Source organism: Carassius gibelio, chromosome A1, assembly GCF_023724105.1.
Source record: "Carassius gibelio isolate Cgi1373 ecotype wild population from Czech Republic chromosome A1, carGib1.2-hapl.c, whole genome shotgun sequence".
In the NCBI taxonomy this organism is placed as follows: domain Eukaryota; kingdom Metazoa; phylum Chordata; class Actinopteri; order Cypriniformes; family Cyprinidae; genus Carassius; species Carassius gibelio.
Window position 1 is genome coordinate 20,663,443 of NC_068371.1, and position 23,012 is coordinate 20,686,454.

General features: G+C 36.3%; 1 protein-coding gene across 2 annotated transcripts; it reads left to right on the forward strand.

Annotated features, from left to right (window-relative positions):
- The first annotated feature begins 704 nt into the window (after window positions 1–704).
- On the forward strand, window positions 705–22,589 carry LOC128015413 (ankyrin repeat domain-containing protein 10). 2 transcript variants are annotated; one of them, XM_052599240.1, is made up of 7 exons: window positions 705–744; window positions 814–1,101; window positions 3,309–3,461; window positions 8,468–8,559; window positions 20,344–20,579; window positions 20,688–20,774; window positions 21,836–22,589. In XM_052599240.1, exons 2-7 carry the CDS (start codon window positions 904–906, stop codon window positions 22,216–22,218), a joined length of 1,149 nt encoding a protein of 382 aa, XP_052455200.1. In that variant the 5' UTR covers window positions 705–744; window positions 814–903; the 3' UTR covers window positions 22,219–22,589. The 2 variants fall into 2 exon arrangements, with proteins under 2 accessions (XP_052455200.1, XP_052455193.1); XM_052599233.1 differs by having other exon boundaries at window positions 721–1,101.
- The last annotated feature ends 423 nt before the right edge of the window (window positions 22,590–23,012 follow it).

Consider the following 23,012-nt stretch of genomic DNA (forward strand, 5'->3'; position numbering starts at 1 on the left):
TGCGTTTGTCTTGATCATATTTTATTAAAATGCTTTTTTGACAACAGCTATTTGGAAATTCTCTTTTTATTTACAGGACTAAAGAAATATCAAACAAATAATTAATTAGCTTATTTAGCTGCTAAACACTTTCACAAACTCTTTCATCAACTTAAGCTTCTCAAGAAAAAAAAAAAAAAAACTTAATCTCGGCGAAAATGGTAACGTTACCTTTCCTGCAGATGACACAGACGAAACATCAGCTGTATTGGTTGTTTTCATCTCGAAAATTGCTAATTTAATAACGTTGGACGAAAGGCCTCTGACATAAAATGTGTAATATTTAGCGCCCTCCACTGCTCAGCGCATAACAAGTCATACTTCACAACCATCCCCCAAATCCACAGTAAGCACAATAATACAATTTAAAAAGGAAAAATAAATATAAGCTTCTTGATAGACTAAAATCATCTCTTCCAAAATTCGTCCTGAAATAAATTCTACAAAAAATGATCCGTACTGGGCGAAGGCATAGTAAAAAAGATAGATAGATAGATAGATTTATAAAAGACTTGAAATACATTAATTCATATACACTACAGTATGTGATTTAAAACACAGATTGTTCTAATAGTTCTTGTAGAGTTCCTAAAATCCATGGCGGGTTTTCCGTACGTCATTACGTTTTCTGAGCTAAATTTGCTCCCCAGCCCCAGAAGTACTCCAGTCCGGGATTTCCAAAGAACCACTCAAGTTACACTTCGAGTGAGTAAGCGCGGGCCGCTCATTTGCAGTATTCAGTCTCATTGCATTCTTTGTGTGTGTTCTTGGTAGGTGTTATCTGAGCGCACCGCCTTGCTCACCCTGGGGCGTTCGTAAGCCAAATAACTCGAGTTTTCCACGACGCAGCCGAGCTGTTTGACCATGTCTGTAGGAATGGAGCCCGGTTTCTCCAACGACGAGGTGCTGAACATACGTTACCCGCTTCATCGCGCGTGCAGGGATGGAGACGTCGGCGCGCTTTGCTCGCTGCTCCAGCGCTCCTCTAACCAGGCGGAGCTGGCTGCCGAGGACTCGTTTTACGGCTGGACCCCCATTCATTGGGCAGCACACTTCGGGAAGGTAATAGAAGTACACTGATTGCATAGATGTATGTTTTATTCTTCCGTTCTTTCTCTTCCGGAGATAGAGGCGTATATGTGCACTGGTTTAGGGAGTAACGAGCGTTTAACATTAATTAGTCAGGCGTGCTGTCATCAAAAACTGAACTTACAGCATGTGCATATACAAGGACAACTCAAATATCACATCAATATGAAATGAGTTGCCATATCGCTTGCTCGATAAAATATCGGCAGAAAACAGGTCATATCATTCGCAGGGACTGAGTGCAAACTCACAGACCGGGTAAGAGCAGAGATTAATCACCTAATACGTGTTTGAACTGAAGCATTGGGATTTCTGTCTGAGATGAGGCAGACTACAGCGTCAGTGGCACACATGTCGTCTCTTCTGCACTCTTGATGTATGGATGTAACTCGCAAGTTAAGCTTGATTAAAAAGAAATTAAGCCGAGTATAGACGTTTCTGATTGCTTCTTTGATTCTGGATCACATTAACGATTACTTGGAAGAATCAACTTGCGTGGACCTCAGCCAGCGAAGCCCTTGTACCATTAACCCCCCACTTCAGAAAACAATATCCAGGGGGCGTGGTTGGATCCACATCTAGGGGGTGGAGACGGGTAGGTTTAGGGATCAGGTGGGAGGAGTTGGATCCGGATCTTGTATTGTCCAGTGAGGACCATCTCAGGCGCCAGCCCACCGATTCAGTCATTGGCTGGGCGAAGACCAGTAAAACACCACGCGCCAAAACCGCGATTTGAAAATTCAAATCCTCTTGTTAAAATGTTGTTTGTTGTTGTATTGCTGTATATAGACATTAGTAAGGGTAGCACAATATTATTTTTGACAGGAATGCAAACGATTCTTTGAGGCACTGAAGTAGCCCACAGGTGTCCCAGTGACAGACCTGTCCACACAGATTGACGGCTGGTCCGCCCAATCAAATGTGGAAAAGTCCTGTGCATACGTTATAATTATTGCTCATTCAAGAACATACAAACAACTTGTATGTGTGAACAAGTAAAAGAAAAAATCCAGGTGGATGAGCGAGGATCTTCCATTTCTGTGCAAGCGCGCTCCCGCTGTAAAACAGTCCCCGAATGGTGTGTCCGATGTATTGTGCAGTTCTTTAAAACTTACCAATTGTTAAGCTGACGAAATGTCTTTATGGTAAATCAGACAAAAACTTTGTGAAAACTACATAAGCTTGGACCTTTATACAGTGCTTGACATTGTGCCTAAAGTGGATGTGTTTGGAAGTTTTGACATACTGTTGACAGCCTTTAATGCTTGTTAAATTGTACACATTTTATTGCCATATTGTTTAAATTGTGTAATGTTACATAATGTTGAGATTATTGACCGTTTTGTTGAAGTCGGTTTGTACTTTTGTGGCCATTCAGTGATGAAAAAATATATTTTTTTGTCTTGTGTGAACAGTTACTATTGATGTTATTTAAAACGGATTACCTCATTATGTCTCATTGCTGGCATTCATTATGGAAAAATGGAAAAGCTTCAGTGACGTATCTATTTTTAGCATTATTCCTAATGGAAGTTTACAGAGGAACACTCTGAGCAAAGAACTGGTCCTATGAAATGTGGTGTTTTCCACACTTGAACACATTTGTCATTGGTTCAAATTTCTCCAGTTTAGTGTATTTCTGCGTTTTATTCTAAATAAACTTCATGTTCATCATACACGCATACAACGAGCACATCCTGTCTTTCTGCTCTTAACATCTGCTGATTGTGCAATTTTTACTGATATGTTTTGGCCATGAGGAAATTTCAAACAGCCAAACAAAGGTTAAAGGACTTTTTGTTAAAGTGTTTGAGGATTTGGTCTATTTTTCCAGAGTCTGTTTAATGTCAGGAAGGGATAAGCGAGCCAGAGAACAGGGTAACGAGTTGCTGCATGTTTCTCAATATTAAATACAACACAGCTGGTACCTGACAGCAGAGCAGGAAACATGAGCCTCAAATAGCCAGTCAGAGAGATTGGCAGTCTGTCTCTAACTATTTGATTTCACCAATGTTAAATGTGCTGCTAAAAACAACAGCTTGAGCTGAAGTAATCAATCCTTATCTCTTAAATTGTGTTTTGAGCATGATTTCAATTTTATGTAGGGGGAAAAACCAGGCGCTGGTGGAAAGTCATGTCACTAATTTGTTGATTTTATTTTTCTCTCTCTCACAAAACAGCTGGAGTGTGTTACAAGGCTCGTGCAGGTGGGTTGTGAAGTAAATGCACTGACCACACGGTTTGCCCAGACCCCGGCTCACATTGCTGCATTTGGAGGACATCCAGAATGCCTCCTGTGGCTTTTACACACAGGGGCTGAAATAAACAGACAGGTGGGTACACATACAGTAATTGATAATGTTATAGGATTTGTGATGTCATATACCGGTGCTTCTCAGTAAATTAGAATGTCGTGGAAAAGTTAATTTATTTCAGTAATTCATCTCAAATTGTGAAACTTGTGTAACCGTATTTTTCGGACTATAAGTCGCACCTGAGTATAAGTCGCATCAGTCCAAAAATACGTAATGATGAGGGACAAAAAAAACATAAGTCGCACCAGACTGTAAGTTGCATTTATTTAGAACTAAGAACCAAGATAAAACATTACCATCTACAGCCGCGAGAGGGCGCTCTATGCTGCTCAGTGTAGACTACAGGAGCAATGAGCAGCATCTCTGGCAGCATAGAGCGCCCTCTAGCGGCTGTAGACAGTAATGTTTTCTGTTAGTTCATTTCTTTTGGTTCATGTCAAATTAATTTTGATAAATAAGTCGCACCTGACTATAAGTCGCAGGACAAGCCAAACTATGAAAAAAGTGTGACTTATAGTCTGGAAAATACGGTATTAAAATCTTTGGTTCTTTAAATAGTGATAATTTTTTCTCACGTTAAAAAAAACCCCCACCAATTCACTATCTCAACCGATTAGAACACTTCATAAGACCAATAAAAATAAAATATTTTTGAGTAAATTGTTGGCCCTCTGGAAAGTATGTTCATTTACTGCACATGTACTCAATACTTGGTGGGGGCTCCTTTTGCTTTAATTACTGCCTCAATTTGGCGTGGCATGGAGGTGATCAGTTTGTTGCACTGCTGAGGTGGTATGGAATAGGGCTGCACGATATTGGGAAAAAAAGACATTGCGATATTTAATTTTTCTGCGATGTATATTGCCATATTTTTTCTTACAAACAAAAATGGGGTGAGCACACTTACATTCTCATTTTAAGTGATTTAAACATAGACACCATCGTGTCAATTGATTAATATGCGCGAGGGAGAGAGAGCAAGACAGCGCTCGTGTTGTTTGAAAATGGCTCGGTCTCTCTCTTCTCTCTCTCTCAATTCAATTCATATTGCTTTATTGGCATGACATACAAAGGTACATATTGCCAAAGCATTTTACATAGCAGAATAGAAACAAACAAAACAAAAATACATATATATTCATAAAAAAAAAATGACATGCAAAATAAATCCATATACATTTCTATAAACATTGATGGTACTTCTAATGTACTCTCTGTCTGTCTCTCTCACGCGAGCGCTCTCTCTCCCTGTCTCTCTCGCACGCTCTCATTCTCTCTCTCTCTCTCTCTCTCTCTCTGTCTCTCTGTCTCTCTCTCTCTCTCTCTGCCCTGTTAAACTTGCATGTGGTTTTCAGTCCTGTAAATGATAAACTTTCACTCTATGATGGTTAAGCTGTGCAATTAATCCACGAATCACATTTGTCAAGGGCCGGGGAGCAGCTGGCCCGTATAGTTAATGAATAACGGATCAACTACGACAGCCTACATTGCACATCCTACGATGTGACTATCGTGGATTTGTACATTGTGATATCGATGCTTAAACGACACATCTTGCAGCCCTAGTATGGAAGGCCTTGTTTCTTTGACAGTGGCCTTCAGCTCATGCAGCACCATGGTCATTTAACCGACTTTTGGTGCTTTTGGCAGTGTGGGCAGGTGCCAAATCCTGCTGGAAAATGAAATCAGCATCCTCAAAAAGCTGGTCAGCAAACAGAAGCATGAAGTGCTCCAAGATTTCTTGGTAAACGGGTGCAATGACTTTGGTTTCAATAAAACACAATGGACCAACATCAGCAGATGACATTGCACCCCAAATCATCACAGACTGTGGAAACTTAACACTGCATTTCAAGCAACTTGGGCTATGAGCTTCTCCACCCTTCCTCCAGACTCAAGGACATTGGTTTCCAAATGAAATACAAAACTTGCTCTCATCTGAAAAGAGGACTTTTGACCACTGAGCAACAGTCATTTTTTTCTTTTCCTTAGCCCAGGTAGAAAGACACATGACCCCACTGCCTTAAGGGGGACGCTTATAGAATAATACTAACAGGCCTTCCATTTGCTAAAAAATACTAAGCTATTAATCAGACGACAAAGCATTTAGTAGATTGTGTTCAACAGGTTTTACAGCAAAGTTTTGATCATTTTGGTTATTTAGAGGTATTTGTGCATCAAATACGATAAAGTAGGCTTTATAAGGTCAGTGAGTTGAGATTGTATTATTTTGAGGTGAGATATATGTATAACAGCCTTGTGACTCTGAATGTTTGCATGGGCTTTTGCAAGAGCATAGTCCCTTAATAATGAGCTGAAATGTTCAGCATTGAAAAGCCTTTTATTCCACCATAGGACATGCTACTGTGTTCTTCTTTAGTCAGTTAATTTATCTATGAGCCCTGAATGTTGATGTTGGTCCTCGAGGGTTGACCACTGTAGTCTGTGATTTAACCCAAAGGGATATTTACCACTTAATAACAGATGAAGGCAAGCAGACAGGTGAAGTAACAGAATGAAAAGTCATCATACTGTCATCAGTTCTCTTGCTGACCAATCGTGTTTGAAGGCCGAAACTAACACTTATAATGCTTTTTACAGTTTTGCTCTTCACTTTGAGAAGCTGGAGTAATTTATTTAAAAACATATATATATATATATATATACACACACACACGGTGTATACGGTACATGTATATAAATACTCATTAATGAATTAATATTGAATATGTGCAGACTGAATGGCTTCTACTCTTATGTGCTCAGGAGTAAATTAAGAAATATTTTTTTGAATATACCCCATTTTGTTACATTTATTTTACTTATGCCTGATAGAGATGCCGTCACCAGCAAAGCAAGATTGTCCAAACCTCTCAGAATGTGCCTTTTCTAAACTGTTGGATAAGGCCTGTCTCGAGTGTTTAATGTCAGGAAGGGAGATTATGTATTATCTCTGTATTATTGCTTTGGTTTGAGAGGAAGTGAACGAGAGATGTCCCTGTTGTATTACTGCTTCTGCAGTAATTGTATGGTTTGACCTATTTTTGTGGCATTATTTGGGTTTTTTAATGGCAAATTAACCTCTATGCTTTAGTTTATACCCTTTAGGGGGAGCTGTTGTGTTAGTGTGAAGAGTTCAATGTCGTGGATATGATTCACTTGTAGAATATTTGTTTAGATTCCCTACTTTAGATTGATACCAACCAAAGATGCAGAAATAGCCTTTATACAGCTGCTGATTTTATAAGTTTGCCCACTTACAAATAAATGAAGGGAATGTAATTTTTATGGTAAGTTTATTTTAAGGGATAGAGACAGAATATCAACCAAAAAATCCAGTTAAAAAAACACATTATATAAAGGTTAGAAATTGATATGCATTTCAGTGAAGGAAATAAGTATTTGATCCCCTACCAATCAGCAAGAATTCTGGCTCCCACAGATTGGTAATGTGGAACACCGATTAGTCCTGACACTTTAAGGAGTTACTCCTAATGTCAGTGCGTTTCTACAGTATTTAGTGGACAGTGGGCAGCCATTTTATGCTGCGGTGCCCGGGGAGCAGTTGGGGGTTCGGTGCCTTGCTCAAGGGCACCCTAAGTCGTGGTATTGCCAGCCCGAGATTCAAACCTACAACCCTAGGATTAGGAGTCAAACTCTCTAACCACTAGGCTACGACTTCCTCAAATGTGCATATGACAGGAATTTTCAGAAAAATTTATACAAGACGTAGTCAACCAGATGATGAACACTATTAATAGCAATTATTATATGATGCAATCACACTTGTAGTAATATTTGTTAGTTCTGTATGTTGTTTCAGGGTTAGCATCATCTGAGGTCCTCTTAGGGGTTGGCATCATCGTTTCTCAGGTATTCTGGATCCAGACTGGAGCTTGTGTAAATCCTAGTTACGGCAAAACAGAAAAACAAATAGAGACATAATTAGCGGAGCTGCTGTTCCAACCAAGAAAAATTTATTAGTTTAACCCAAGCTAAAGGATAATAAAGCGCATTTGATCAGATAAAACTGCAGTCACAAATTATGAGCTGCATTATTTTAATGCTTGGCAAAAGAGATGTGTTTTTAATCTAGATTTAAACAGAGAGAGTGTGTCTGAACCCCGAACATTAACATGGAGGCTATTCCAGAGTTTGACAGCCAAATGCAAAAAAGCTCTACCTCCTTTAGTGGACTTTGCTATCCTAGGAACTACCAAAAGTCCAGCGTTTTGTGACCTTAGGGAGCGTGATGGGTAAGTCTCACCAGGTGTGGCATTAACAACCTGTCCCTCAATGTGGAAGACAAAGGAGGATGTGATGGACTTCAGGAGAAACTATGTTTACCACCCCCCACTGACTATCAACAGCTCGACTGTGGAAAGAGTCAGCAGCATCAAAAAACCTGGGGGTGAACATCACAGAGGATCTCACCTGGACCACCAACACCATGTAACTGTCCAAGAAGGCACAACAGCACCTTTTTCTGCCAGCTGAAAAGATCAAGTCTCCCTACACCCATCCTCACCACATTCTACAGAGAAACCATAGAGAGTATGCTGACCAGCTGCATCACTGTCTGGTACGGGAACTGTAGTGCAGCAGACCGCAAGACCTTCCAGCGGACAGTGAACACAGCTGCAAAGATCATCAGTGCCCCTCTCTCCTCCATCCTAGACATTTTCCTCACATGATGTTCCAGCACAGTATCGTGAAGGACCCCACCCATCCCTCCCAGAGTCTCTTCCAGCTCCTATCATCAGGAAGATGGTAATGGAGCACCAGAACCTGCTTCGCCAGACTGCTCAACGGCTTTTTCCCTCAGGTTGTGAGAGCCTTGAACTCAAATCACCCCACCCTCCTCTGAAACCCCACACAAACCCCATACCTCCTGAAACATTAAATCTTTTCCCCACTATAGACTCACACATGCTGATGGTTGTTAAAAGCATTTTAAGTGTAAAGAAATGTTCAAGTGATGTTGTGAAAGCCCATCTAAATGTGTGTTTTTCATATGGTTTTAGGATTATGTGGGTGAAGCACCCATTCACAAAGCAGCACGGGCTGGTAACATAGAGTGCATTAATGTCTTGTTGATCCAAGGAGCCAAACCGGAGTAAGTCACTGTCTTACTGTTTTTTTTTTTTTTTTTTTTTTTATTTTTAAATGCATTATTATGTGACTTTATGTAATACTTTATTATGTGAAATCACAGTGTGAAAGAGAATCTCCACAAAAAAAAAAAACACTCTGCCATAGAGCCTCATTTTGATTTTGACAATCTCGTGAAACCAGGTATTAAAAAAAAAAAATCCAATTCCAAAACACATTTCAGTTCTAATAACAACTGCTAATTGTAGTGTACATCTATTTAAATTTAATTCATTCAGTTAAAGTGATACTCCATCTAAAATGACAATTCTGTCATAATTTTCTCATCCTCATGTCGTTCCAAAGTTCCAGACTTCTGTTCATCTTTGAAGCACAAATGAAGATATGGATATTAAGATATTAATATTTTTGCAGCATTTTTTTCTTTCAAAAATAAAATTTACCAAAATTTAGTAAATAAAAACTTAAACATTATTCTAAAGTAAAGAGGGTGAAAAAATTTTTTGGAGGGGGGGGGGGGGGTGAACTATCACTTTAAGGGGGCTTTCACAGTGGCAGTTTAGTTTGTTCTGCTTTATGTTCTTGGATGCAGCTAGAGTCAGCGGTAGGCTAGCAGAGTACTTTTAGTGGAGTTTTTTCTTAATCTAATGAATGTGTTGATCTAAACCTGTTGTCATTTAGCTTAAAGATGAATTTTGTGTTTAGTGGTTTCATTTTTTGTTAAGATGAAATTCAATCAAAACAAACGCACATTTCCTCATTTTTCCCCAAGCAGATCAGAGGTCTCTTACAAATCTTGGCATGCAATGTGGATTCCAATTTAAAAATGTTCTATATGAGAAATAAAGCATCCCAGGGCTCAACATTAAGGATTGTTTTTACTGACCCAGTCGCACTGTAGTTGAATTTTTTATTTGCCCAGCAACAAAAAAAATATATATTTTTTTTAATTGTTTTTGACCTATGCAACCTTTAATTCTAATAAACTAACTTATTATGACAGTAGCATTTTAGATACCAGTTTAATTTCACAATTCTAGTTTCCATTTACAGTACCACAGGAAAAAGTACTAGCCTAACTAATATAAAGTAAAAACATAATTATTATTATTATTAAAGGCAGTGACTAATAAAACAGGAATGAATAAACAAATTAACACACATTAATAGGGCTGGGTAAAAAAATATAGATTTCTCGATTTTATTCTATTGCCTTTTTTATTATTATTATATCGATCCTGAAGTCCCAAGAATCGTTTAGTCTAGCCTAGTCAGATAATGAATGGAACATTGTAGCATCCCTCCCGTCCAATAAATCGCCATAAGCTTTGTCATTTGTTACTTTTGATATGAAACAAGTTCTGTCCATTTTATTACAATATTCAAATATTAAATGCTGTTATGGTGCTGTTTAATGTGGGGTGACAGATCGTTGTGAACTGATAGTCTCCTCTGCTTTAATAGCAGTTCTAGCATGAAATAAACATGAATAAACATCCAGAGACATGTTAAAAGAGAGTACAACTTATAGAAATCCATATCCTGTCTTATGTATTCACGCAATCAGGGTTTCAATCGTGGGAAGACGACGGTATCTTGTAAACAATGTCATGTAACGTCACATTTACCATGGAAAAACACATTCAGTGAACTCATTAGTCTACTAGAAAAAGTAACTCTAGAGACCAAATGAATGGTCGTAGAAATGTAATTGTGTAAGTTAAAGAATTAGGTAACAATAAAACATAAAATATTTCATAGGGCCCTAAACATGTAATGTATGTTAATCTTTTAATAAATTGATGTGAAAATTTTGTGAGATATATATCCTATATCGAGATATATTTTTTGCTCCATATCGCCCAGCCCTACTTGGATTTAAAAAATTGATGAGACTTGAAACAAGTGCAAATGATAAACTTTAATGATGACCCAGCAGTGACAAATCAGTCAACTGTCCCGAGTGTGTTTCACGCTGACCAGGGCCATCGGGCAATCCTTATTGTTGAGCCCTGTATCCATTCATTTCATTTTTTTTTTTCATCTGTCAAATGAAACCACTCTCGCCTTGACTAGCCAATATTTTGACATGCAAGATTTAATGAATTTTCTGTAATGGATTACTAGAGACCTCTTAGAAATTTCATGACATTTTCCTTTAAATCAAGTAAGTGTATGAGACAATCTTGAAATGAATACAAGTCTTTACTATTAAAAAATATTAAGAAATTAATAAATAAATAAATGCTTTTTGGGAGAATGCTGGTACCAAGTGCCAAGATGGGTGGTGGATGGTTGAGTAATTGTGCATTTGTTTTAAATAGTTTTGCAAGTAACCTTATAAGCATGATGCCTTGTGTTTGTGTGTGTTCAATGAGATGTATTGTTTATTAGATTGTCTTGAAGAAATGCCTTTTGGGTCATTCCATGTCAACTCAACAAGAGGTCCCATCTAAAAAAAAAAAAATGATATTGATATTTTTTTCCTGGTAAAAGAAATACATAAATGAAAGCCAAAATATCATTGGTGAGCAGTAAAAATGAAAATTTTCACATGAAATTTAGAGCCAATTTAGGTGTGGGTAAAAATATATTTTATTCAAGCCGCAACAACTACATTTTAAACCAGGTACATTTTATATACATTTAGTTATTCTATGCAAAGTGACCCACATTTGGATTTCAATGATTGAAAATTGGTAAAATGTAACAATTTGGACATGGAGCTGCATTGAGATCCCCATATCTATGGGATCGAGCCAAATAGGTCCTTTAAAATGAAGATTTCAAAATAAATTTAGGAGTCAGAATCTATCGAGAAATCTTTAATTACTCGAGTTACGTGCACGCAAACTTTGGAAAAATACAATTTGTAGTACCAAAATCTAAAATGAAATTTAAATATCTTTTTTAATATTTGCATGTTATAAGCGTGCAAGTCAGCAGATTTTATTAATAGTCCAACAGTTTCCCAGTACCAACAGTTATCATTTTTACCCACCTGTAATTTGGCTCCAAAATTGTAAATTTGACCGCACTACTAAATAATGTATTGCTGAGTAAATGTACATCTACGACATTTAAAGGCTATGGTGCAGGTTAAACACTACTTTCGATTAATGGGTACGTAAAGCAGTCAAGATATGTATATAAAGTTAGAAATGTCTCCAAAATGGTGTTAAAGTCCAGTTTTTGTAGTTTTTGGTTAGAAACGGTTATTTTTTACGCAATTCGGCGATGACGTCACATGAGGTAGACGTGCTGGAAGGTAGCCCCAGCCTTGCAGCTCAGCAGCTACTAGAACTAGTTCTAGCACTCAGTGACTATGGCGTCTAACTGGGATGAGGAAGAGGTGGAAAGACCCACAGTTAACATTTATGATGGCCCACAGCCATATAATTTCGAACCGTTTAGACGTGACAGGGCGAATGAGGAAATACCGAGAGCCGATGGCAATCAAAGACAAATAAATGCATGGTCAGAGGAGAATGACTGGAGAGTTGGTGAAGTGTCCTGGTGAGTTGCTACCATTTAGAAACGAAGCAATGACCGCTGGAGCTAGTAGTCTGTGAACAGCAGTGCATACAATAACAACTTATTTTGACTTTCAACATTATTTATATGTATTCATGAAAATATTACCAAAATAAAAAATTTGAGCTGGAGAACTTTGTGAATTTTTGTTTATTTGACATGGAATGACCCTTCTGTTTCCAGATTAGCTTAACACTGAAAGTTAACTGAGTCAGAGTTAATTAAGTTAAATAAATTATACAATTTTATTTGTATTTCTTTTATCCGGTAATGCCACATCCAGACTGTTATACTGTTCATAGCCACATCAGTCAGTACATGGCACAGCAAAGATCAACTTGCATCAACAATCTGGAAAACATTATTAATAAACAGGCAAATATCCTTTTGTTGTTAAAAGTTCTGTAATTTTTTTTTATCTTGTTTAGATTGAAATCATTTTCTCAAACATGTTTGTAGTGATTGAAGTATCTCTAGAACAGACTGATTGATATAGAATCCCCCCCCCCCCAAATTTAGTTGAAACAGGGTCAGATATACCTGGAAATTTGGTGTGAAAATGGCTTTGCACACGTTGGCATGTTTCTCATCATAAAAGCCAACCATAAAATTAAACCGTTAAAATGTAGTTTGTTGCAAAATTGAAGCACTGCTTTTTTAAGTACTGGTAATCACTGAAATTAACATGTCATGAACTTAATTGTAAAGCTGAGTTACATATTATTTGTCTTAAGTGTTTTCTGAAAAACATAAAATTCTAACAGCTAAAATTTTTAAAATACATCAATTTGTAGACACATTTGTTAGTACACTAAAAGCACTCAATGATTTATCTGCTGCTATATCTGTCAAATACAACAATCAGACCGTGACTGATTTCTTTGTTTGATTATGTAATTTAAATGGCCAAGTTCCAGTTAATAGACTCTCAATAGAAAACTAAATCAGACCTATATTATGGAAATTGCCATTATAACAGTGAGTAAGACTTGTTAGAATATTTTTCCATAGTCATGTCCAAACCCTCAATATATAGGCCTAGCATTACAGCAGTGCTTCATTTTGTATCAGTCAAAAATGTTTACCTTATTATTTCAAAATCTGTTTTCGCTAGGGCTGTCAATGTATTAAACAAGTCTAAAGAGATCAAATTTGTTACCATTAAACTGTAATTTGTGAAGAATAACTACATTTTCCCAAGTTGATACAAAAATTATTTCATACTGTGTTCGACTTATAAAGACCGGTTGGAATAATTTTTTTTGCAGGTTTCAGTACCAAAACATACTTTTTAATATATAGGCCATGGCTTTTTAATTGTATTTGCCTTGTTAACAAGCTCCTAACTATCTGAAAATGCAAGAGTTATGAGGAAGTCAGATCTGCACACAGTCTGTCTTTAAGAAAGCTGATCAGGGAATAGATCCCCAAAACACAGGATACTTTAAAGAAGGATGTGTCAGCACTTTATATAGATACGATTCATGAATGTCTGCTTGTTTTTATGCATCTTAGATGTGTACTTGATCATATGTTTGAAATCATCTGAGACCTTTCTGTTTAAAGTAGCATGTTTACAAAAAATTATATTGAAGATCCATTGTGAACCATTACAGAGAAGGAAAATCCCTACACATCTCAATGTTTTGCAGTGGTTGAATTTGAACATGACTTGATTTTCTCAAGTAAGCCCAGAAAAGGGGGGGAAGCATTCCAAAAACTGCTGCCACACGTTCTTCAGCGAACACCCTTACATTGAGTGTTCACACTATCGCTTCCTTCAGTATCTACACACTGGCAATCTGTTGAGGTATTTCTTGTGGTGATTGGTTTTGATTCTAGGAGAACAGTTATGATAGCATTTAGATCTGCATGCTTTGTCTAGTCAGCACTGTCTTGTTACTTATCCTGCAATATTTGTTTTCTCATATGTTCTCAACTAACAATTGACAAGGGGAGGTTCAATAATAAATGGTGATCCTACAATTATCAACTTGAATGTTAGGATTACAAAGAAAATTATATACCGTATTTTCCGCACTATTAGACGCACTGGATTATAAGGAGCAACTTCAATGAATGGCCTATTTTAGAACTGTTTTCATATATAGGGCGTACCTGATTATAAGGCGCATAGAATAGAAGATACTGCAGTCAAACGTTTGACTGGGTTTGCGTTATGCATTCACTAGATGGAACTGTGTTAAACGGAATGTCAACATTTTGACAGAGCGCCTTGATCCATATATAAAGTTCTCCCGATTATAAGGCGCCCTGCCATTTCTTGAGAAAATTAAAGGCTTTTTTAAGTGCACCTTATAGTTCGGAAAATACGGTATTAAAACGTTAAATGCTTCCAAGGGCAAACAGTGTAAGACCTCTTCATTTTCAATGCCAGAAAATTAATTGTAGCAACATGTCTTTTCTGCTGTAATACCATCTTTATCCAAAACTTCATTATTTGTGCTGAGGTTTCAACCATTAGATATATCAAATAGCCATAACATTAGTTTTAGTTTGTTTGCAATTAAATGCATCTAGTTTATTTTTGATGTATTTAAAAGGCATTATTTGACAACTTTTGGAAAGAAGTGTTCAATTTGAACATCTTCCGTTCTTTGGAATCATGTAATCTTGACCTAACCTTTTAGAGCATTAATTTAAAGAATACTGATAATAGTAACATGTATTTGAAATGGACAAATATGCTTTTGAAAATCAGCTTTTTTTAATAAGCGAGATGAATGGTAACAGTTAAAGGCAAAGCATAATGAACTGATTTAGAAGTGACACAAATTTTATATATTTAAGTTATTTCCATTAGAGGTCGACCGATTTATCAGTTTTACCGATTAATCTGCACCGATAGTTGATTGCTGGAACAATCGGTTATTGACACAAATCCATGCCCATGTTTTCTGCGTTTCGTCCGTTGCTGGAACGGCTGAGAAGGCATCATTCCATCCGAAACGTTTGTCTTTCTGTGGCTCTAATAAAGTCTGTATGCTTCATTTATAGAGCTATAATATAGATCGGTCTTTCCGTTTGCTCTGTTTTTTAAACGCTGAACTTCAAATCTATTGTTCAGTAAAATGTACATAGCCTACCACTACTACTACTAAAATGAAACAAACATTATTTTTTGTAATTAAAAGAAAAATAAAATGTTTCATGCTTTGATTTGATAACGCTAATTTAAATACACACATCATTTTTGAGGGGAAAAATCTTTAGGCTTCTTTAAGAAAAAAAAAAAGATAAATATATTAAGTTGTTTTATGCATTCAAATAATTAGACATGCTAAAACAGAATTTGGTAACAATAAAAAAAAAATATGGTGAGAAAAAACAATCATGTAATTTTTGTTAAACTTTTATTAAACTGATTTGAAAATGTGTAAGTTTCATGATTTTATTTAATTAGACTTACTTTACAATTAATACACTTAAATTTAACTATTAAAAAGGAGTGGAGAAAAATTAAAATGGAAAAAACTGAATCCAGAAAAATGTAATAACATAATTTGGAAATAAATTAAATGGAATTTATTAATATTTTTTATTATTACTATTATTACTATTACTACTACTACTATTTTTTTTTTTTTGTAAATAAAGCGCTTTTTTCAGTATCCATTTTAAAAACGATCAGTTAATTAATCGGTATTGGGCAGTGTGGTCCAACCAAGCTATCAGTATCGTCAAAATCCAACATCGGTCGACCTCTAATTTCCATTAGTGTTGTCAAAATACCAGCAAAATTTTTGCAATTCTCTAAAACATTTTTTAATACTACAGCCAAACACTGATTAGCTTTCTATTTAAATGTGTTAGCAATTCTGATTAATAAATGAGCAAAACCACAAGTAGGAGTGCGAAAATGCTCTATATCAGCACAACTGTGATTCAACTGCAGTTGCAGATGGTGTAACAATGTAACCTGCACTGAAATCACCATCATTAACACAGAGAAATACCAAATACTATTATTAAATGCTACTATTATTTATATAAAATATTACTTACTAATTGATAGTATTTAATAAATGGTAATATATGGTATATGAGTGCTGAACTGGGCCGGCCTGGGGCTCACATCACAGAAAAAGTGCCTATTTGAAAATGTATTTTAAAAATCTTTATATAAATAAATCTGAAGATTAAACCTGCTCTTAAAACTACATTCTGTCACACAACAGTAGTATTTGTAAAATTATAGTGGGTTTGCTCCTCCCATAATGCTTATTGGGACAAATGGTGTAAGCAGAGCAATACAAATGTAAAATGCTTATATACTAATAGAATCTCACACGGCTGGAAAGACCTCTCAGCCAATCAGGAGCAGAAGTAACTGTAGTTTAATTGTAAAGTAAATAATAAATTAAAACAATGCAGTGTGGCCTTTGAGTATTCATTTTATTAAGTAAACATTACTTTAAAACAAGTAACACAATAAAGATCAGTCCTGAAGTGGTCCTGAAGTACTAGGGGTCTTATTTATAAATGTTGCATTCGCACAAAATCAACATATAAATTGCGTACACAATTTTTTCAATCACATATTGGGATTTATAAAAAATAAACTTGCAGTAAATATGTAAACACCATAAGAACATTCTAGACCATGTGTATGTACTCTTTTTCCCGGAGTGAGAAAAGTAAAGAAGTAAACAGATTTTTTTTTTATTTTTTTTTACACATTTACATTAAATATTCCACTCTCATTAATGAAGATAAGCAATAAAATTACATAGTCACAACGCAGAAGTTAAAAAAAAACATTTAAGTTGGATGCACTTAATCACTTTTGCTGTGGCATGTTATGTTTTAATGACATTTAGGAGACCTATAGGTGCACAATAATTAATTAATCTTAAACTGCAGATATCATGTTATGATCAAATATTTTTAGTGAGAACAATGATCAATGATTCACACTTACTTCGATATTATGGCAGACACTCTGGATTCGGTGGTCGAATGGTCCATTGTCTGGTTTGAATAGGTTCAGTGATAATAGCTTAAATGGACCCCAGCTGCACGGAGGTGTTGATGTCGTGTGAAGGCATCTCCACAACATTATGAAAAATACCACTGTATTAGAAAGATCATTTGCACATTTCCTTTTTAAAGGGGGGGTGAAATGTTCGTTTTCACTCAATATCCTGTTAATCTTGAGTACATATAGAGTAGTACTGCATCCTTCATAAATCCAAAAAGTCTTTTGTTTTATTATATTCATAAGAGAAAGATAGTCTGTACCGATTTTTCCCGGAGAAACACGACCGGCTGGAGGCGTGATGTGTGGGCGGAGCTAAAGAATCACGAGCGCGAATAGGCTTTTGCGTTGAGAGCATGTGGAAGCTGTGACATTACCGTGAGGGAAAACCCATCATCCAAAACAAACCATGGCTTACAGTCAGATTCAGCCGTTTATTTATTTATTTATATTAACGATCGTGACCCTTTTTCCTTGGGATTGCATCATCCCTAAGAAATAAACGATACGCAAATCCGTCGTCAAACTGGGCCTTGTTTGTAAAACAAGCATCTTCGAAATGCAGGGAACAAACACAAACACTTGCACAACTCCGTTGATGCTCTGTAAAAATAAACTCCATCCACTGGTCCCTTAATGCTGTTTTTTTTTTGGTAATCTGTGCAGGGTTGTCTTGCCCTGGCAACCAAAAACACACTTCTTTTGTGACTTTTCGCGACGCTCTCGCTCTGATCAGTGAATTGCTCTGATCAGTGAAATGTCTGTGCTGCTCAGCCTCGCTATACGGGAGCGCGCGCTCTTCCGGCAGAAGTGCCCTAGGACCCATATAAGGAAATTCCGCTCCATCTAACGTCACACAGAGCCATACTCGAAAAAAAACTTTCCGAAACCGGAAGGAGTATTTTGGGAACAAAAATACTCCTTCAAACGTACAACTTAATTTTTGAAACTTTGTCCTTGTTTAGCATGGGAATCCAACTCTTTAACAGTGTAAAAAACTCAGTATGCATGAAATAGCATTTCACCCCCCGTTTAAACATTTTGTCAGTGACGTGCCACTGCAATAAATATAGGCCTATCTGTTTCCACTAAAATAGCTAAAAGATGTTCACCTTATCAGCTAAACTGCAGAAAATACAATTGATTTGAATTGTTTAAAATAAATAAAATACTATTTGGCCACTGGAAAAGAATGAAAAACTCTTATTTTTAAATATTCATCCGAAAACTATTTTAAACAGTTTTGTTTTTTTAGATATTTTGATATATATATTTTAAAACATAAGGATACTAGATGATTTTAAGCAACAAAAATTGTGTATGCCACAAAAGACATATATAGTCTGAATCTCATATTTCCTTAACGTCTTGTACCTGTGACGGTGTTAAACATGGTGTCACGTGAATGTGCATGGAAATGATATGCAGATGAGGTTATGCATAGTAAAACTGGGCATTTTTAGCTGCATATATATATTGATTTCAGGAAGGAGACAAGGTGGAGATGCACAAACACACAATCTTCCCCTGACTGGGATTTATAAAGGGATCTTTTGCGAAGGTTCTGGTAAACACATGGTTTAATAAATCTGAAAACTTTTGTGCGTATGCAAAATTTAGCTTTTGTTCATGCGTGCACTTTTAGGATGAAATCTACAGAGAGTTTTATAAATGAGACCCCAGTCCTTTTATATCTGGCATAGAAATGGTTATTCTTAACTACAGTGCAACAGGTCCCTGCCTTAAGAATTGTCTGGCATTGTCTGACGTTTTCATTTAATGTTTCCTAGAAGATAAAAATATTCAAGTCAAAATACTTGGAAGCATTTAATATTTTATTAGATATAAATGGGATGTTTATGAAGGAATGAGTGAATGTAAGCCAATCATATACTTTTTTTGTTTGTTTTGAAAAGTTGAATTTGTCTTTCTTTATATTTTGAAGCATTGTTATGTATATTTATATTTATTTTCACTGTTTTGTTGTTTTCCATGTAAAACCATTTTGAAAATACAAAGGGAGAGATAGATGGGTTAAACCGAATTCATAAATGAACCAACTACTGACCCAAATGTTATTCCTTCTCATTATTTATTGTGTAGACATTGCAAAAGACAGAAGTGGTCAGACATTTGTTAGATTTCGGGGTGGTTTCCAGATGTTAATTAAGGCCTTGTCTACACGAACACGGGTATTTTCAAAAGTTCAGCTTTTTCTATGCGGTTTCGTCCACACACAAATGCAGTATCAGATCACTGAAACCGAACCTTTTTGAAAACTCCTGCCAGGGTGAAGATTTTCAGAAACACTGATTGCAGTGAAACCGGAGATTTTGGCTTGTGATGTTGGAGTGCACACTGTAATCTTATTTATTTGACATCAGATTGTGCACCGCTATCTCCTTTGTTTACACGAGGCAAGTCTGTAATTGGCCAAAATGGCTTTACGGTTAGTGTTTTATCAGCACTTGTTGGATTGGCATGCTCTTGACCGTGTTTTTATAGCATGTTTTTGCGTTTTCAGGTGGAAATTTATTTATTTATTTTATTTTTTTTAAATGGAGGTGAAAGTCTGTTTATAGAAATACCCGTGTACATGTGGACTAAGCATAAAACATGTTTAGGATCAAAAAAGAATCCATAATGATCATAATTCTTAAAAAGGCACTATTCAAAGGCTAGAATCTTTGAATATCAGTGTCACACAGAAGGGGCATAATCTTACATCCATGTGACAAAATGGCAAACATTTGACATTAGAATGTAATATGACTAATAATCTGGTCCAAACATCTTTTATCCATTTACCATGTTGGTTCATGTCTGAATTCTCATCAAGTGTGCACACTGCATTTGGAGATAAATATGCTCTGATTTTTTTTTTCCTAATGATCAAGGCTTTTCTGTTTTTTTAACTACTTCTTGAAATAAAAATGAACTGCCTTGCCTTCAGTACTTTTAGCATGACAGTTATTCAATAAAAGCATCATGTTGGATAAATGGTATTAAACTTGTATCATTGCTTAATTGTGGTCACAAAAATGATTTGTAAGAGAATTTTTTTTTTTTTTTTTTTTCAGAACAGTACTATTTCCTATTGCAGTGTGTGTGTGTGAACAATTAACTTTTTGGCCCTTTCCTAAAACTAGCATAGAGAGTAAAAGGGAAAGTCTTTGAAATGTAACAACATGATTAACATTATAAGTGCTAATTCAATAAGACCCGACTAATCTTTGTTTTTTACCCACTATGCAGCTTGAGGAATGCAAATGGTTTGACTGCAGCAGATTTGGCCCATGCTCAAGGCTTCCATGATTGTGCTCAGCTCCTCTCTAATATGCACAACCAGCTAACTCAGCTAAATGTATTTGCCCATAATGGGACCAACCATTCACACATCCAAGGCTGCAGTCTTCTGAATGGGACAGCCAATAGAAAAAGATTTCTTGATTACACAGAGCCAAACCACGTGAAGAAAGCAAAAACTGAGAGTAAGTCAGTCTTGTAGTGCATTTTAATCACTTGCGTTTGTGCACAAAATCAACACAAAATCAAGGAGAAAAAAAAATATCTGACTACATTGCATGCTTTTCATTCAGGCATGGATTTTTCAGCGAAGACAAACAATGGAATTGGAGAGGAGCTTGAGATTATGAATGTGGAATCAGCTGCTGAAGACCAATCAGGTGGGACTAGACCTTCTCCACCACAGTCTATTGAGTTTGAACATCATGAGGACAGTGTTTCTTTGAGGAACCCCTCTCCCACCCAAAAAATGTTGGAGCCCCCATCTGTGACTTCTGTTCCTGGCCCCTGGCTATGGACAAACTCCTATGCATATTTATGAGGGCCAAGCCATCAACCAGTTCCCTCAGGTTTATCAACAAGCTGTCGATGCAAATTATTCAGCTAGTATATTTGTATTGGACTTTTTCAGGCTGCTGAAATATCTGCAATATAATCATAGTTGGGGTGAGATGTCCATTTTTTTTTTTAGAAGCTGATATTTATTTTCAAAGTATGCACACACTTGACTTAAATAACAGACTTTACCAGTACTGTATTTGCAAAGACACCAGCTAAAATAATACATAAATACATCTACAGAGTTGCTAGTTTTCTTGACTTTATTTCCATTAACTTTTGCAATATTATCTGTATATGGTTATTCTGAACACGTTTTGTAAAATTAGCTTGTTGTAAGCTTAATATTGTACAGAAGGCTTGAACGTAAAAGTTATATTTTATGAATCTCCCAGCCACATATTTCACAATGAAAGCATCAACTGATTTTAGGATATTTCATGTCATATTTACAAGTTAATGAATGCATTGGTTAATATTTTACTATGTAATTGTGCTTCCATCCTCGATTTTAAAGATATTTAGATATTTTTCCTGTAATCTGCTTGTTTATTTGAAACACTAAAGCATTTTTTAGGTTATTTGATGGCGTTTCTGATAAAAAAAAAAAAAAATCTTACTGCTGACTTCTACAATTAGTGTTCAAAGTTCAAACTCTCATTGTGTGTGTTTGTTCACTTGTAATAATAGTTGATTCAAAACAAAATTACATTGTACACTTTGAAACATGAGCAAAAAGGTGCTCATATGGAAAATCCAGTTTATCAATCTACAAGAATGTACTGGGTACAAATGTTTTGTATTTCTGGTCTGGCCCAAGTTCATGTGTAATCAAGACCATTTGCTCTTCACATTCTGACGCATGTCTTGTTTTGAATGACAGATGAAGCCATAGCCACAGGTTTGAGGAATGGTCATGGGCAGCAGAACGGTTTTACTGTCAACAGCTTCGCCACAAATGGGCAGTGCAATTCGTCCCAATTCAATGGGGTCGAGACCATTCCAGCTGAGTCAAGAATGGACATGTGTGGCTCACTGCACCTCAATGGTAGCCCAAGCAGCTGTGTATCTCACCGGCCTGCATGGGATGCGTTCCTGCCTGACTCCGGTGAACATCTGCGCTATGGACACTACCATGGTTTTGGGGATACGGCAGAGGACCTGGAAGATGCTAACAGCTGTCAGGAGCATAGCACAGTCGTGAAGGTAGAGCAGCATTATGACCAAGAAGTTCTCAGTGCTGTGCAGCTGTTCCATGGATCATAAAGTGAAAATGGTTTCCGTCCATTTGATTACAAAATTGCTGGCAGCACTATCCACCTTAAACTGAAGGGTTATCTTGCACCTTAACGCAGGCTGTTTTGTTTTTGGATTTTCTTTTTGATAAAGGGGACAGTCTTTCTACCAAAGGGGAGAAATTGTATTGGCATTTTGTATCTGAGCTAATGCTGACTCTATTTTATATGTATGTGTTTGACCTCAGCCTAGATATCCGAGTGTATTTCTTTTTTTCCCCCTTAAATGCAATGTTAGAATGTTAAGTAGTGCAAGAAGTTGATTTTTATGTGGATGAACTGAGTTTGTAGTTTTGTGCCAATGAATATTAGCTTTTTAAAAAAGGAGACACTTTTATATGACTGTTTTGTTGTATTTGTTTTTTTTTTCCTTTGAAGCAACACTTACATGCTGACTATAAAAGTGTTTTGTTTTTTGTTTTCTGAAAAAGAAAGCTTAAGATGTATAACATTCCTTTTCTTTGTTCTAATTTAAAAATCTAACTCAAAAGAAGCTCATTTCATTGCCACCTGAAGACAATTCTCCTAAATATAGCCAGTTCATGTGAAGTAAAGGTTGATTCATTTTTAAAAAGTAAAAGCAAAGTTTCTCTTTCCTGCATGTACTTCAGTGCACTTTGGCATTAACCCTCAGTTCATCACTGACATACATTTTGTATGCAATGCACTCAGAAAAAGAGACATTCTTTTTTATAGGGTTTAATATGGGAAAGCACACGTGTGTGAACCAGTACCACAAAACCAGTCATAAGTAGCATGGGTATA